Below are 18,707 nucleotides of genomic sequence, written 5' to 3'. Positions count from 1 at the left end.
GTGGCTCAAAACTGCCTGGCCGATTCTGTCTCTCTCTTTCTTTTCTTTTTGCAGTTGAGTACAGTATCTCCCATCGTTCTCTTCTAATCACATTTTTTGAAGGTTGAAGCTGCGCTCAGCCTCCCACTGTTTCCATTCTGGTAAAACACTACCAGGCCCCTGAACGTGCCTGCGAGTCACTTATCCCCTCTCCCTGTCAGGGTTATCAAACTGTTACACCCATGAAAGAGAAGGAGTCCAAAAAAAGAGAGAGAGAGAAGAAAAAAAAAGGAGGAAAAAAACAAACAAAAAAACATGCCCCCAACAGCGACCCAAGGTCCAGGGTAGTGGAAGAAATTACCCAAACAAAGTTTTCAAGAGACACCGACTGTGCCCACTCTATAGAGGCCCTCTCTCAGAGCCGTGAATTAGATACAAAGATACAAAAAAAAGTGTTTGGACTCCCCACTTCTTAATGCACTTTTTGTTGTGGAAAAGCTGAAGTATCTGGAGGAGGAAGTTCCTCAGGCCCTTAGCAGTGTCTAAATGGGAGGGGAGGAAGAGGCCCTCTGTGCAGGCCAGTCCAGTTTGTGGGCTGTGTAATTACTTCTGCACCAGCGCTAGTCCTGATCCTCCAGACATTCCTGCCTCCCTGTCTGCCTGCCTGCCTGCCTGCCTGCCTGCCTGCTGGGGATGAGTGAGTTTTATAGACGCTGTAGGAAGGCCAACTTCTGTTCACAGGGTCAATGGCCTGAACCGTTCACTCCCTCAGACTTATTTAGGTCCATAGAAATACATAATTAGCTACCTCTACAGTTACTGTTCTCATAAATGTCATAATGCTATGTTAATGGTGCCAGTGCCCCTGATGTTTGTGTGTAATGGCTAATATCATTTTTTTTTTCGTCCTACTTTCAGTCTCTGTTTGTCCAAAACCTGCGAGTAGAGGACTTTTTATATTTTCTAAATATGTTTGGGCATCTCATAAGGAAGAGGTATTTGTTGAATGGTTAATTGTACATTAAAATCCACTGGCATTATGAAACCTTGAGTTATCAGTGATATTGATTATCTTGACTCATATACACACACACACACTGACTCATACACGTGCATGCGTACACACACTCCTTCATTGACTGACATGAACATGAACGTACACTCCCACACATAAATAGGAAATTGATTGTCTATTGATTTGGTACTTCACACAGTAGTGTAGTTGTGGGAGCTGTCAGTTTTGTGGTGACTGGGATCTCTGGAGGGGGATGTCAGCTCAGACTAAGAGAGAGATGTTGGTCCACACACTCTAACACCACAGGACTGATCTCCTAGTCAAATCAGGAATGGGGAAACACTGGGTAAAATATGGGATTTGCATTGTGGACATAGATGCACCAGCACCCACAGAGCAGAATACAGTGTTTATTGGCTAAATGAGTTCTTGGCAGCTGATAATGTACACAGATCTATGCTTCAACCTCAGGGTAATTGCCTTACTGTTGCTGTGTTCTGTAACAGAACCGATAATTGTGTGGCAAAAAATTATTAAAGAAATGGCATAACAACTCAAAATAGATTACAGTACATTGAATTCCTCGTACTGTCTTTGCAACCATTAGACACTGTACAGTATGTGCTTAGTTGCCTTTCACAGTAAACGGCTTCAGCTGAGATATCTAAAGTGCATTTTCAATCATTTGAGAGCTAGGTTGTGTTCCCTGAAACCAATGTCTCTAAACATGACGTACGACTACAGTAGTTCAGTAATCAGTGTGTTCAAGAAAAGTCATGTACAGTAGTATTCTGACAGACGACAAACTAATATCAGATACTGTATGATACTGTATCTTCCATGCTCAGGATCTATGCTCCCTCCACACAGAAAATAGCTGACATGTTTTATGTTATTTGTATATCCTTATTGCCCATGGTACCCTCTGATATAGATCCTACTGAGATGGCCGGTGCCTCAAATAGCGGCGTTCTCAATGTGATGCTCTTTACCTTTCAAATCAATTTACCAGAGACAGTTAGCGGTTTGATGGGAGGGGACCAAGAGGGTAATGTGTCTACTTACAGCGCATAACCAGATGACACATATTTCACAAAGGCCATTGGTTTGTATAGAGAATGTCAAAATAGCTGTTTAGATTCTGTTTGCATGTTTGAACACTGATGGAAAAAAAGGGGGGAGGGGCACGTGTAGTGGAGTGACAGATACTGCAAATCAGTCACTCAGGGGGCAGAGCAAAGCAGAGCAGTGCTCTTTGAACAGCTCTTGTGAGGGTTGGAGGGTCCCCAGCATGGAGCCCTCACTGGCCCTGATGTTAGGAGTGCACACCTGTCCTGTTTGACATCCAGAGGGAAGCAGGGGCCGCCTCTCCTCCTCAGTGTCTGGTGGTTCTCTCTGTTTATCTGCCCCAGAAACAGACAGGTGGGCGGGGAGGGGAAATACAATGGTTTTGGATCTGTGACTTTTTCACAGAACCAGTGAATCAGAAAATTACATGTTATACCTCTGCTTGGGATTTCTTCCTTACTCAATTATTTGCATGTAGATGGGTTGTATGAATTATTTAGCAAATGTAATTAGTTCACGGCACACACTTTTGAATGCAAAAAGCACGGGGCCGTAATAAGGTTCTCCCTCTGATGTGAGCCTCTACACCGGGAGGCCACGTGAACCTTTGACACAATGAAAGGCATTAGCTGCCTTGTTATCGGATTCATCTCCCCACGCTTCTTTATTAAAAAACCTGGGTGAAAAAGTCTCACCACTTATGAGAGATCTCTGTGGGTCGCTATGTCATCCTTTCTGCTTTTTCTCTCCCCACCCCCAGCTCCCACCCCACTCTCCCTCTCTCAACCTCCACCTGAATGTAGCAATACCAGAACATGGAGTTATGTCGTAATGGCCCATTATGGCTGAAATTGGTTTATGTCTTGTTAAATTTATAAGGGAAAAAGGGGTCAGGCTTGGGAGTGTTATCAGTCACCGTCTCCGTTTCGCTGTAAAATAATTACCACTTCAGGTCAGCTCCAGTAAACACATTTATTGAGACGAACCAGCAACGTTGGCCTGGACCCACTCGCCGTTAAAATAATTTGTTACCCAAGACATCTCGTTCGAGAAGCCTGAAATTGAATTTAAATTTGGGTAAACCACTGGTACTACTGGAGTGTTTCAATGCTTCAGGGGAAAGAAAAAAAAATCTCTCTTTTGTGGTAAAGTGTTTTATTCCCTTTTCTAAAGTGAATACAAGACAGAGCACTGAGGGAATATTCACAGGCCCATCTGTGTAGAAGTATTTATGGAATCATTACTAAACATTGAGTTTCTGTGATCCCAACTGAGCTCAGAGAGCAGGATGAATCGTCCCTGATGCTCTTCCATGCTCGGCTGCGGAAGTTTTCCTCCCCAAGTGTACTGGAATATTATGTCCTAAGTCACGCTTGAGAGATTGGCTCTCCCCCCCCCCCCCTCCAGATTGTCACTTTTATCTTCCAATCAATATTTCTGCTCTCTGCCCTCTCCATGAAACCACTGTATGTGCAGGAATACATGAAGTCAATTCCACCTCAGGCGCTTTCATCTAATACATATAGCTGGCCTAAAGCATTAATAAAGGTGTTGCTTTTAGCGGGGTTAGCCATTATTGGGAAGTGTGCTGTGATGGTTCTCATTCAACAGAAAGTTTGTATGGTCCGATGTACAGTGCTGGTTGAAAGTTTGTGAACCCATTGTGAACCCATTTTTTTTGTTTTTACAATGACATTTTTATTTAATCATAACCATTATTTTTTTATCTGATATAACAGGTTTATATTTATCAATTTCATATGTTGGTTTAGAGGAAACCATGTGTGTAGTAGAAAAGCTAAATTATAAAGAGTTAGTAATTAGTGCAGGTGCAAAAACAACCCCAAGTTGCATTGGTTAAATCAAGTAGATAAGTAGAATCAGGTGGGTAAATAATTGGGTACCAAATGAACCAATCAAAGGAGAGATCTTTAGGAAAGGGTTTGGGCGGGACTCTGATAAATAGAGATAAGAAACCTGGTCTGTTTTGTGTTACCCATACATGTGAATGCAAAACACACCATGCTGAGAGGAAAGGAGATCTCAGAGGACATCAGGAAGAGGGTAGTGAGAGCACATCAGTCGGGGGAAGGCTATAAGATCATCTCAACAAGACTTGATCTCCATCAGTTCACTGTGAGGCAAATAATTTACAAATGGAGAGCATTTAACATGACAGCAACTCGGCCTAGAAGTGGACGCCCTTCCAAAATATCCCCAAGAGCCACAAGAGAAATAATAAATCAGGTAAAAGCCAACCCAAACATGATTTGCATTGAGATTTGTAGACCTCCCTTGCTGCATCTTAGGTAACTGTGCATGCTTCAACAATAAGAAGAACACTGAATCGAAATGGCATTCATGGGAGGGTTGCTAGGAAGAAGCCTCTGCTGTCAAAAAAGAACCCAACTGCCTGTCTTAACTTTGCCAGAGACCACCTGGACAAACCCGAAGGTTTCTGGAAATTCATTCTCTGGACAGATGAGTCCAAAATGAACCTTTTTGGTCACAATCAAACCACCAAAAGAACCATATCCCAACAGTCAAGCATAGTGGTGGGAATGTCAAGATCTGGGGCTGCTTTTCCTCCTCTGGACTTGGACGACTCCACATCATTAAGGGAACCATGAATTCTGAGGTATCCCAGGAGATTCTTGAACAGAACATCAAGCCATCAGTCAAGGAGCTAAAGCTGGGCTGAAAATGGGTCTTCCAACAAGACAACGACCCAAAGCATTCAAGCAAATCTACCAAAGAATGGCTCAGGAGAAAAAAGATTTGTGTTTTGGATTGGCCAAGTCAAAGTTCTAAATCCAATCGAGATGCTGTGGCAGGACCCGACACCCCTCAAACCTCACTCAATTGGCTTCCGTAAGGAGGAGTGGGCAAAAATCCCTCAAAACAGAGACAGATTAGTGGCTATACGAGACGTTTACTCCAAGTTATTGCTGCTAATGGAGATGCCACAAGCTATTGACTGAAGAGGTTCTCACATTTTTGCACACATGAAATCTGTTTTTGTTAAATAAACCACTTTCGTAAAATAAACAATGAAAATATATAATGTCTTTATTACGAATTGGGGTTTCGATAAAGATTGTATAAGTTAATTTTAAGATTTCATACACAAATAATGACATCCCTGTAGGGTTCACAAACTTTCAAGCAGGACTGTATGTGAAGGCATGCTCCTGAAGGCCAAACAGTTTTCATATGTATTCATTTTTTTTACCACTTGTACCAGCTTTCATTTTATCTATCAATGTATACATCTCATCTGCTCTTCATCCCCACTACCCCCCTGTACAAGTTTCTCTAATGTAAATAAATTATTAAAAAAAAGAAGTAATTCTTCCTTCTTCTAGCAATGTGACTGCCAATAGCCCCTGGTCCTAGCATAGATTACTTTTTCTTATGATGACTGATGGATAGATGATTCACTTACTTCGACAAATGTGTTTGTTGTAAGTCTCTTTGGATAAAGGCGTCTGCTAAATGCCATCAATGTAAATGTAATGTCTCTGCCACAATGACCACATTCCTCACAACACATTACTGAATAGAGGTATCTGCAGAAAACGGCACAATGGATGAATCTCTCCAGGTTTCCATTGTGAACACCTACGTCTGAATGTGAGATTGCTGTGAGCTCGCCAAACAAACCACCCCATCCCTCCATCTCTCACCCAGGTGTCCTCTCCTCTCCTAGAATCTCCCATCTCTGTCTTTTATCCACCAACAATGTAAATAATCCCCTTTTGCTCATTCTTCCAGCTGCACAGGGGAATCGAGGGAGGTCTGCATTAGCCTTCTGTAATGTATTCCACTGAAGTGTTATGACTAGTATTTATTTGTTTCATTTGAAGGTCACTCGGTGCGGCTGTTGGGTCAGAAAAAGGATAATGGAAAGCGGTTGGGGGGAGCGCGATTGGATTTGCCGAAGATTAGGAAGAACCCACTGATAGAAATCATTTCCATCAATACAGGGTAAGCTGTTTTCAAACCTGCTCATAAAATATTCAGCATCACCTGAGAATTCAATTTCTTTTACCTTCCCGCCGACATGGTGTGATGTTGGTGCTGTCTCTGCTTCCCCAGCCCCCCTGCCCCCAAAACCATCTGAACCCCTCTGGGCTTTTGATTATATCCATTTAGACATTCTGCGTTGTGTGTGTGTGTGTGTGTGTCAAAGGAATACACATGTTTGCATTGCAGATGAATTTATTGCAAGGTTATACTCTAGGTTCCACCCCCGTATATCAAGATTTAATTTGACTCCTCTGCATTCAAACATAAAATGGCATAAACTTTTCATAAGATGGCAAACACTTGTAGCCCTGGTTATGAAAGAGTGGAGATTGTCCTTCTTGGTTCATGAAACTCTTCTTCATATATTCATGAAGAAAATAACTGCTGCAGTGGGCTGTCCATCCCATAGAGGGGGTAAATACGGTATGGCCCCTTCTCTTCCTTTCTCCTCTCTGTGATACTGTTGTTTGAATGCCACGTTCTTAAACCTGAGTCACTAAATTCCAAAGGACTTACCGTGTTCCTTGACTGACAACATCACGTTTTACCTGTGGGCCTGGAAAATCACCATGCAGGTATTGGGCAACAACAGACCTGTACAAAAACAGGTCATTATGTGCAAGCAGCACAAAGGCTATTTATTCAACAGTTCTCTTGCATTCAAGCTGAAACTCAACCCAATGTAATCTGCAGTGTAATCTGCAATGGAACAGTCTTGACATATTTGTTGATTTCTCTTTCTTGTTATATACTGTACTGTACTAACGAAGGAAGGAATCTGTTATTGCTGACTCTGGAGTGAGGCTTTGGGAAAGCCCCCCTGTTGTCATTAGGAAGGGAAGGCAGAATCACCCATGCCAAAACACATTCCCATTAAATATTAACCCCCCCTACCCCCCTACACTATACTGGAGTTTCTGCCTTGAGTCGTCAGGCTGGCCAGTCAGTCAGTGGCACCCTAATTATCGGGCAGGCCGTGATGGAGCCATTGCCTTTGCCTGGAGTTGGTTTGTTGTTGATGTTAGCTTTGGGAAGCAGAAGTGAGAAGACAGATTTCCTCTGAGAGCAGAGGACCCAGCGTTGAGGGGTGTTGAGGCTGGGTAGGGGGGGGCAGAGGCTGGGTTGGGGGGGGGCAGAGGCTCTACAGGGCTCCCCATGGAGGCCCTGCTATAATTAAACACATGACTAATCCCCACAGGCCCCTCTATTGTCAGCAGCCATGTCCGCAGTCTGGGCACAGCTGTCATCTCTGCCACATTTATGTGTTGTTTGTCGCTACCTCTGGCCTGTCACCCTCCCAGTGCAGCGTGAGCAGGATCCGTTTTACAGCCCCCCCCTCCCCCTCCCCATTTTATGGTGTTTACAGAGCTGCCTTTTCACTTCACATGTGCCTCAACGTCAATGGGGTTGTTAATTTTTAATGGAAAAGGCTAATTTCTCCATTTTGAATCAAGACGGCTGGCTTGTAATTCCTCCATCTATCATAGTACTGTTCCAGAGAAGACCTTGGGTTATGTCCTTTTTATTTTAAGTGAAAACATGGTATGCATACACACACACACACACACACACACACACACACACACACACACACACACACACACACACAGAGTTACGAGCACTCAGTGGCAGTCAGGACCTGCCATTTGAAGTCAGAGAACCCTGTATTGTGTGTGGAGAACAGTCTGTTCCCTATCAGCTTCCTGTGCAGAGCTGTGACCTCTGACCCTGTGGAGGAGCTTGGGGAACAGTGAGGCCTTGTAATCAGGGGAGCCCGCAACCTGCAGGACTCCTAACCTGCCTCCACCCAACCAAGCATGTAGCCCCTGGACCGGTGTGTGTGTGTGTGTGTGTGTGTGTGTGTGTGTGTGTGTGTGTGTGTGTGTGTGTGTGTGTGTGTGTGTGTGTGTGTGTGTGTGTGTGTGTGTGTGTGTGTGTGTGTGTGTGTGTGTGTGTGTGTGTGTGTGTGTGTGTGTGTGTGTGTGTGTGTGTGGTGTGGGGGGCGTACAGGGTGGGCGTCCAGGAGCCCATCAGTATTCCTGCTCATGTCCCTCCCTTAGCTCCTCTCAGCCAGCCAGGCGGGTAGGCAGGGCTGGGGAGTGGGAGAGCTCCTCTCTGCAGGGCCCCCTGCTCAGCTGTGTACCAGACCGGCCCTTTGTTTTTCTGATTCTAGCAATCAGCCCTGTCCAATGCATTCGATATGACAGCATCCACACCAGAGATTGGACTCCGCTGTCCTGTAACAGCCTTTGTATTGTCCATCAGGCGCCTTTCCCTCTCCCTTTCCCTCCCCTTTTATTGCTGATACCAGCCAGACGGTGCTGGTGTGTGTTGATGCTGTCCTAACACTTTTCTCAAACTATTTAAATTCAGAGTTGTCCAAATCCATCTCAAAAGTAAATACAAAAGAAAAGTTTGTTTTTGTTTTTGAGACTTGGCCGGTTGGCACCCTTCCCATTGCGGTGTACTGCATGCTATAAACCTCTGGTGTGGGTTAGCATGTCCTCTGTAGGGGTGTAATGGCTGCTGGTCACAGCAGGTTGCAGGGCAGATATGGGGATGTAAGCATAAAATGATCACTGAGGTATGGAACCCAATTTATCACTCTGCTGGCTTGTGATTGTGTTGGTATTTTTGTCTGAGGTGTAAGACGCCGAGGGTCTGCAGAGGTTACGCCTTTGAACCTGACTGGTATCCTCCTCCTGACCAGAGAACATTCTATCCAGACCCTGCATGCACTTATATGGATCTGTCATTTCCCATTACAGAGCGAACTGGAAAGATAAGACGCGATATTCTTTATTTTTTATTTTTTACTGGGACTGTTTAAAGTGGGATTCCCTTCCTCCTTTAGGGTAACTTAGCCTCCCATTATCTCTTTAAAAAGCAGTTTTCCTCCCTCGGCGTTGGAGGGGGATTGTGGTGCTTGTTAAGCAGGCATTAAGCTAACTGCATCGGTGTCACGTGTCCAGTGGAGTCAATAATATGGCTGCATTGGGAGGGTAGCGCCGGGGTCACCTCATTATGCAGCTGGACTTTGGCAGCCGCTGTATCAGTTGATAAATAAGCATACTGAGTAATTGGTGGTAGTAGAGAGGGCCTTGTCTCTCCGTGTCTCACTGGATGATGGGTTAGACGGAGCTCCAGGGGTTCTGCTCAGCGGATGACCTCACAGATTAAGCAGGATTCAATTAGCCAAGCAGACAATTCCAGATGCAAACATCAGTGTGCAAACATCATGCAATACAGCGAGTCAACATGTGTGTGTATGTGTGTTTGTTTTTGTGCACGGCTCACGTGTGTCTGTGGTCTGTGTGTCTGTGTGTGTGTGTGTCTGTGTGTGTGTGTGTGTTCAGCTTGGTCCCCTGGTGGATACCTAGAGAAACAAGGTCCCCTCCCATTACGTGTCTTCTCGCTGCGATACCCCAGAGAGGCTGGGAGACCTGGGGACAGCCTTCTCTCCCTTTGATGTCGTACCTTTTAATCTGTGAATTTGTACAACAGCGCTGTACAAATTCCCCAGCATAACGGCAGGTTAATTAGGAACTTCTCTCCCAGCGACACTTAGAAACAAATTAGATGAAAAGATACCTTGAGATACCAAAGTATATTTCCTTCGTGGAAAAGTGTAGGTATGGGACCTTGCTGTTTTTTTTTTTTTCTCCATTTTTTTTAATTTTTTATGACTTGACTTGCCATATTTGATGACTCTCATGGGAGATCTTTGAAACTATTTCTATTTGGAATTAGATTATCAAAACTGTATAGATTTGGATATGAAAGCAGTATATTAGGTAGTGGAGGACCTGAATCCAGTATTGGTATTTAGCAGGGTAATTGAATCCACAAATGTTTGTTTGAATTTGCAGATGAGATTAGGGTCCAATGTCTGGTGTTTCCCCAATACTCTTCGATTTATACTTGAACTGAACTAAGTGCGTAATGCTCTTAGTATGGTCCTACTGTAGGTGCTTAGTAAAATACATTACTGGAGAGAGCAGAGCAACACGCACAGTGTGATTTTAATTTGTTGAAGATAAACACATTTGTTTTGTACGTATTTACAACCAATATGTTTTAATTGGATATTCATTGGGGCATATAAACAAGACAGTTGATTTGATTTAGGGTACAGGCTTTATGTAACCTTTGTTCCATACAAACTACTGGGACCCCCTGTACTGCAGGCATGGAAAGGCAGCCCGTTTGTGTGTGTGCGTGTGTGCGCGTGCGTATGCGTGCTGCTCCATCTCCATCCTAGGCGACTGTGTCAGGGACAGACCAGACAGACGTGTAAAGTGAGCTGTTCCTGCTCACTCCTTCGTATGTTCAAGCACAGGCCCTCAAGCATGTAAACAAGCACTCACAGTGCCACATGGATTTTGAGTTATGAGCAAGTGAAATCTCATGCAAGGAGTAATCTTGTTCGCCTCAGTCAAGCTTTCATCTGAGGCAAATGAATTTCACTCCACATGGACACTTTGGTGCTCTGTTCCCACAGTAAATTACCCTACATTTTGTCCAGTCTTCTGAACTCTTTCAGCTTCAGCATTACAGTGTTATCTTATACTATACACATTGTTTATTGTGGCTCGTAAAAACTGGTTATTAGAACAATATCATATACAGACAAAACAAAGAGAACATTCTTTTCAGTTGCCTCACACGCAAACACTTTTTAGTGTTCCACCCTGTCCTCTTGCATATCAGCAGTGCCTAGATGTCTTCCACAGAGATAAGTTGAACTCATATTCCACTGTGCCTAAACAGTGAGAAGTGTCACCCTCCACAGATGTTACTGTAAAACGTTGTGATAATTTCTGGGGCAAAGCTTCTTATGTGTCCTTAATCCTGGAGTCACACAGCCAGCCTAATACAGTCTGATGTGTGGCTCACAGCAAATTGATCTGCCACTCACGCTGAGTTTCAACCCAGAGCCTGCCTTGGCAACACCCTGACCTTTTGACCTCGCCGTCCAACCTGTTGTTGAGCTTTAGACTGTAGTCTGACCTTTCCCTACTGACTGTGATGCCTCTTTGTTTGTTATGACTTGTGACACCAGACAAAACATGTGTGCTCCCTCTCTCTCTCTCTCTCCCATGCACATTTTTTTTTACTGAGCCTACCCAGTAAAAAGGTGACAAGGCGCCAAGCCAAAAATAGGAAAACTGTTAACGTTGACACCCCAGTGTGGATTTCAGGTACTTTCGTTACCTCAGGCTGTTGTGCGTTTATACAGTAGGGGAGGTAAGATACAGTATTCACTCAGTATTAAGTCACCATCAGCCTGATGAGGATCATGATGAGAACAATGGGATCTGATTGGTCCAGACTCTGTGATAGTGAGTTACACAGCCAGACAGAAAGCTCCTGTCTGAAGGCTCTCAAAACTCACTGCTTAACAGACCTAGACAAGTGTGATGAGGAAGAGTAGACCACAGACCCCCCTTCACCTCCACCACCACCCTCCTCCTCCTCCTCCACAGTCTCAGCCCAAAGGTTTGGCTTTCCTCCGGGGGGAGTTTCAGTCTGCGATCTGACCGCTTTGGCTCATGGAGCTGTGAGTGACATGGGTAAGGTTGGGACTGGGTTGCAGGACGCAGCTGGACTCCCCGTGTTACTCTCCGTGACCCCTGCATGGCTGTGGCTCCGTGATCATGAGAGACAACGCTCTGCCTCAGTGCTCCACTGTCTCACAGTCAAAAACAACAGTGCCTGGGGAAGAGGTCAGATCATTCCCCATGAGCAGTGAGGATGGTCCTCATGTGGTGGTCTACCCCAAAATGCCCCAGATGGCAGTGGGGTCTTTAACCTAGTAGTAGATAAGTGTGTGTTGGTCTGTTGGGGGCTTTGGCAAAGGCTGATTAACGTGTTGTTTTTACACAGCTTTGGTGGATATTTTATTATTATTATTATATATTTTTTTAAATCTCATGTTTCTTTTTTTGTGCTTTTAAGTTAAGCCAATCACCGTAATAGTGTATCAGTTATTGACATTTTTGAGTGCTGAAGAGATCTGCTTTCATACTGTATTCGTATGTGATTATCAAAACATGCAGCAGGCGTGTGCCATTTGAATATCAAAGCATCAACAAACATTTGTACTCCAAAGGTACCTGTTGATAATTGAAGGGCGACTTGAAAGATGACAACAATGATGGCATTTTTGTTTATGCACTATAATGTAATTGCTACCAAGAGATACAGTATTAAATGTCTATTTATCTTCACTACATAAAAAACGCATTAAGCTGATTACATTGGCTGATCAGATTTGGCCTAAAATCTCACATGAGGATAATGATCTGACAGACTTCTCTGGTTTTACCTGTCACCCTGGCAACACTCCTCCCACACACTATTGGTCAGCTGGCCCGCCAGTCCTGCTTAGTTAGAATGTTGTGATTATGGGAGCGTTCGACAGACAGGCAGACACCATTACTCCAGATGGCCCTGTCTAGCTTTAGAAACGTCACTCACATTTGTTTTCCAACAAGTTGTCCTAAGCAGGGTGCTCTTTACGGGATCAGCCGGCTAATGCCATTGTGTCTCAGCTCTGTCTGCCATGCTCTCTCCTATCTCCCCTCCATCACCCTCCTGTGACCTGCACTCTAAGGACAGCACACAGCAAGCTACCTAGTACTCCATTCTCGGTGTCACTTGGATGATTTGATGGAAAATATGAGCACATACCGAGAGTTCTGAGAACTGGAGTCTATATTCTAAAAGGCTTAGAATTTTTCTTTTCAATCTAACACAGATGGAGTTGTTGTTGTTGTGGTAGCCCATTATGATGGAGCATGGTAAAGTACAGCTGGATTCATACTGCCGACTAAGGTCACCTGCAACTTTCATCAGCTGAAATGGCACAGTAAGTCCTACTCTGAGCGATCAGACATGAGTTTAAGTGCCTTTAAATAATTCAGGTGCTGTAACTTGAAATTAAACAGGCAAACCGTTGACAAAAATAAACCATCACTTTGCATCAATGTCATATGAAGCATACACTGTCTGCAGAGCAGTGTCTCCCTGTCAGGACTCCCGCCTCTGTTTGATTTACATAAAAGGGAGTGTGTGTATGTGTGTGTTGTTGTGTGTTAGAATAATCTCTGTAGGCCTACACAGCGAGGCCAAAGTCCAAAGACGACATTCCCCTTTGTCAGGAAAGATGAGGGGATTCTCAGTTTTAATTTTCTTTTGAGGTAGCTGTGACATCAGTCCTGACATTTGCTGGCTGGTCAAATAGAGAGCTCTTTGTTGGTGGGTGAAACTGCGTCTGGGGCTTTTTTTCTCTGGGCTGAGACACACTATCAGTCATTCACTCCCCACTTATCAGCATCTCAGGCGGCTCCTCTGTCCTCAAGCTCCGCTCTCATTTGGAGAGAAAATGATTAAACCATTATGGAACTTTTCTCCCTCCCCCCCTCCCCGCTAGTGTTTTTTCTCCCTCTGTCTGACCTTAGGTGATCGCTAAGTGTATGTCTGACGTCCATAAACTGTTATGGAGCTGAAGAATGGTGACCCTGAACATTTCTGTGTGAGGAGGGGAGGCATGGCTGTATTTGTTAAAACAAAGCTGACGCATTGAGAAGATACCATGCTGCAGCTTTGACAGCTGCTTCACCTCAACCCACTGAAAACCTATTGATTGTTCTTGTTTGTTTCAAATGTACAGCCAAATAACCTACTCTAGCCTTCCTTTTTGGCTTTTGGGTTAAATGACTGGCTCAACCCCAAGCTTCCCCCTTTCACTAGATGGCTATAGAGTATGTGAGATGTTTTTGTTCCCTCCTGTTGTGATGGATGGTTGTGGAGGAGTCCTCTCTTCACTTCTCTCCTAGCTTATCTACAGCATCAGTGTGTGGAGATTTCATTTGAGAACATTAATCCCCAAGGCTGGACAGTCCAGTCCACTCTAGATGTTTTTTTTTTGTCTTCTCTTAAGCTCTTCTCATCCTTTCATTTGTTATTCCCAGATCACTGATAACATGCCAGTTCTATTCTACCACTGTATGGGGGGAGAGAGGGGAAGGGAGGGGGGGCAGCTTTGCATGCAGGTTGTTTACAGACCCCTAAAGGGGCTGGGGTGTTTTCCGAGGAACCTTGCGACTGCTTTTCAAGCAAAGGTCAGATTAACATGTCGCCAATGGGCAAATGCTTCATGAACTTTTCCTTCCAAAACCACAAGAGCATATGATGGCCACGTGGGCTCTTCTCACGACATGAGGACATTGACAGGCATTGTCTGCTCTGAGGAGCCTGTTATTGCACGGAGAGAGACAGGGCTCAGGCAGTGTGTCAACACTCCTCTGGTAAATTTCAACCATTAAAATGGAACTGTACCCCAGACACTCTAAAAAAAGATATCTAAAAAAGCATGTCTTCCTCATTTTATGGTCACGCTCTGAGGATATTGCCATCATCTCTCTCCCACAATGCCTAACTATGCCTAAGTGCTCTTCACAAATACATATTATTTACACTCCCTCTACTCCATCTCGTGGCCTGCACGTCATTATAGAAGCATTTGACCAGATAAACAGCATACACTGTAGCTAGTAAACAAAAAAATAACCCCACATGGACAAAACCAGAAAAAAGTCCTGACTGTAGTCGTTTTGGCAGAGGTTCTGGTCGATGTTTTATTGTAATCATGTTGATGAAGTGAAATGTAAAAAGCATTAGCTTATGGCTTGGCGGATCTTGCATATTCCCATTGGCCAACATCCAATCCAAAGCCAGCTGTAAATCCTATAAATCTTTTCCTCGGTAGATCCCTCATACAAAGTGACGACAACACTGGATGTATTTTAGACTGGATGCATTTCAGACTGAAAATAGGACTCAAACTGCCAGCGTAAATGCTTTGCAACAGCGTTGTGTTTATCATAGCGAACACCTTTCAAATGAATGATGTCATGGGATGGGATAGGTAAAATAACTCCTTGTGTTTGGCTTATTCAGTGGTACTGTTTAGAAGAACAAAGACACATCCATGCCACAACATACACTCACCGGCCACTTTATTAGGTACATCTTGCTAGTACCGGGTTGGACCCCCTTTTGCCTTCAGAACTGCCTTAATTATTTGTGGCATAGATTCAACAAGGTGCTGGAAACATTCCTCAGAGATTTTGGTCCATATTGACATGATAGCATCACACAGTTGCTGCAGATTTGTCGCATGCACATCCATGATGCGAATCTCCCGTTCCACCACATCCCAAAGGTGCTGGATTGGATTGAGATCTGGTGACTGAGGAGGCCATTGGAGTACAATGAACTCACGTTCAAGAAACCAGTTTGAGATGATGTGAGCTTTGTGACATGGCATGTTATCCTGCAGGAAGTAGCCATCAGAAGATGGATACACTGTGATCATAAAGGGATGGTCAGCAACAATACTCAGATAGGCTGTGGCATTTAAACAATGCTCAATTTGGTAGTAAGGGGCCCAAAGTGTGCCAAGAAAATACCCCCCACACCATTACACCACTACCACCAGCCTGAACCGTTGATACAAGGCAGGATGGATCCATGCTTTCATGTTGTTTACGCCAGATTCTGACCCTACCATCTGAATGTTGCAGCAGGAATTGAGACCAGGCAACATTTTTCCAATCTTCTATTGTCCAATTTTGGTGAGCCTGTGGGAATTGTACACTCAGTTTCCTGTTCTTAGCTGACAGGAGTGGCACCTGGTGTGGTCTTCTGCTGCTGTAGCCGATCTGCTTCAAGGTTCGACGTGTTGTGCGTTTAGAGATGGTCTTCTGCATACCTTGGTTCTAACAAGTGGTTATTTGAGTTACTGTTGCCTTTCTATCATCTCGAACCAGTCTGGCCATTCTCCTCTGACCTCTGGCATCAACAAGGCATTTTCGCCCAGAGAACTGCCACTCACTGGATATTTTCTCTTTTTCAGACCATTCTCTGTAAAACCCTAGAGATGGTTGTGCGTGAAAGACCCAGTAGATCAGCAGTTTCTGAAATACTCAGACCTGCCCGTCTGGCAGGTTTGTATTTGGTTAACTCTACCAAAGGCCCCTGCTTTTGACCCTGAAATCTTTGATTAGTTATGCTTTATTAGACAAAAAATCAAAAATATTGTCCCAAGCAGGTTTGGTAGTGTGACACCTGGGAGTACCTATTAAATTAAATTAAATTTCAAATTGATTTACAATATTGGGTTCATTAGATTTGGTATTAATTTCTACACCTATTAAATCAAATTAAATTGATTTCTACTCCTATTAATTTTGCCCCATTAAAAAAATAAAGTAATTCTATACAGTGGTGTTGGAATCCTCAGATGCCCTGTAGCTACATTGATGTGTTGGCAGTGGTAGCTGGTTAAATAATAAAATAATAAAAAGCTTGATCGCTTCGGAGCTGAGTTCATGAATATGTTGTAAGGTATGTTTGACCTACAGTATAGTACTGTCATTTCTGAATGAATCTCCTTCAGTCATAAGGTGTAGGCTAAGGATTCACTGTTTAAACAGATAATAATTTCCATAAAGAGTAACTAATGCTACTTAAGTGAGGGGTCAAATATGCTGCAGTACTTCATTGTTCATACAGTGAATCTTGAGTCTTTGCTCAGAATTAAAGCGACCAGAACTGTGTGATTAGCCTATGAATGAATATATGATAAAGGTAAGGTAAAGTCATTGTTTAAAAAAAGCAACAAAAAAAAAAATAGTTATAGCTCTACAGCTTGATTTTTTAAAATTTAGATCTTCTTTTCTTTTACCCCTCTTGCGTGTAAATTGTATTTGAACTTTTTTTTGTTTGTTTGTCCAGGCTGTTGAATATATGTGATTTGTCACCATGAGGGGGGTCTTAAATGCATATACTGTTGTTGTTGTTTTTATTGTATACAAACTGTCTTTCTGTTGGTGCAAATAAATAAAATAAAATAAAATAGGTACATAATGGCAAGTTCTCGACCACAACACCAAAACCGATTTCTTTGGACCAAAACGACGCTACAGATTTACCATTTAGCACTACTTGGACCTTTTAAACAAGTTTTTTTAAATGACAACAGTGAATGACATTGACAGGACCAATTGTATCACTGGGACTGTTGACTCAAACATAGCTAACCTCCATCACTCATTGACATTGGAAGACTGAACACATGCAGAGAACAGCACTCTAGGTCCCTGTAATCAGATGAGCCATCCCACAGAGACAGGAAGGGACCGAATTTGGGCCCGTAGCAGGAGTTGGACTGTGGCGAGGCCCGGAGCGCGATGATGTAGAGGTCTGTCAGGCGGCAGGCGGAGGATGACCCCGTAATGGTGACCCCTGAAGCCAGCGATTCAGCTGGAACAACACCTGGGAGGATTGCTAACCTAGTTTGCAGAGTGGCAGAGCTAGCTCGCAAGGGCTCCAGGCAGCTTGTTGTGCTGAGAGTCAGACATGTCTATTTATCTTTCCAGTTAAGGGTGGTGAGAAGCAGAGATTCTTGTGTCCACCCCATCTCTTTTCTTATGGAATGAGAACACATTAGGGTGATTGAAATGGGAGAGCCAGCACTTCTTTTTCATTTGACATTTTGTTTGTCTTAAACCTTGTTACATGTAAGCAGAACATAGCGTAGCTCGGATATTGTTGAAATGTTTATGTCATGTCTGTGATATATGGGTATGTTTAATCTCTTGAAAGACTTGGAAATGGAAATGAAGCTCTACGATACTTTACACTCAAATTGTTGTGTACAGAATAATTTCATCCAAGATCGTGTTCCATTTGAATTTTTCCCACTTCCACTGTCAACATCAGACCTTTGAATATGACACTGGCTGTTCTGGGAAAAGCATGCGAATGCTAAAGTATCCAATTGCAAAATACACAATACTGTGCAGTATGTGCTGTGTGGTGCACTACAGATAAACTCCTTAAAACAAGGATTTATTTTTCATCCCTATACATTGAAACGTTAAAATTACGTCAGGCAGATTGGCCTCTGACGAAGTTCAACTTGTCAAACTTTATTGGAAAAGACTTAAGTGTTTTAAATATTCATCTCATGTTTGATATATAACGTTATTAGCATGCTTACATTTATTTTGATGGCTTTGTGTTGAGGATTGTGGTCTCTCCATTCGGTGTTCCTAGTGTGTAGCCTGGGGGAGTTAGTGACAGTAAAATGCCTATTGTGAGGCGCTGAGGCATAATGCCTCAACAGCCATAAACAAGCCCCGGCGTTTACAATCGTTTTGTAGACTTTGTCATTAGTGTTTTGGCCCGTGAAAGAGGAATGATCATTTTCCTCCACAAGAATTACTGGGGCCTTTATTTATTTATTTATTTATTTATTCTCCACTCAGACACATTTTATTGGAGTGTATGATGGTGAAGACATTAGATGGGGGGGGGGGGCAATTTATCAGCGTTGTGCAAGCTTGACTGACCAATGTCTCTCTAATGGGCCTCAAAGAATTGGGCAATGCTATCACGCTTCACCACTGAACGTGTTGATGGCCTCGCTTTCAGACGCCTTCGCAGTCACTCTCTTTAACGTCTACGATTAACTTTTGAGTTACACAAAACAAACTTGATTCAATGTGAGCTATAAAGGACATGGTTTGTACTTCTTACTGTCTTG

General features: G+C 43.5%; 1 protein-coding gene across 1 annotated transcript in view; it reads left to right on the top strand.

The window, feature by feature from the left end:
- The window catches only part of cdkal1 (CDK5 regulatory subunit associated protein 1-like 1), a 282,148-nt gene that overhangs the window by 87,744 nt on the left and 175,697 nt on the right, over positions 1–18,707 (top strand). The window contains exon 7 of the mRNA XM_083678910.1: positions 5,929–6,049. Coding sequence (XP_083535036.1) covers positions 5,929–6,049 — 121 coding nt within the window. The remainder of the gene's footprint in view (positions 1–5,928; positions 6,050–18,707) is intronic.

Source organism: Argentina silus (assembly GCF_951799395.1).
Source record: "Argentina silus genome assembly, chromosome: 10".
Lineage (NCBI taxonomy): Eukaryota > Metazoa > Chordata > Actinopteri > Argentiniformes > Argentinidae > Argentina > Argentina silus.
The sequence above is the reverse complement of the archived record's forward strand: the minus strand, read 5'-3'. Positions and strand labels throughout refer to the sequence as shown.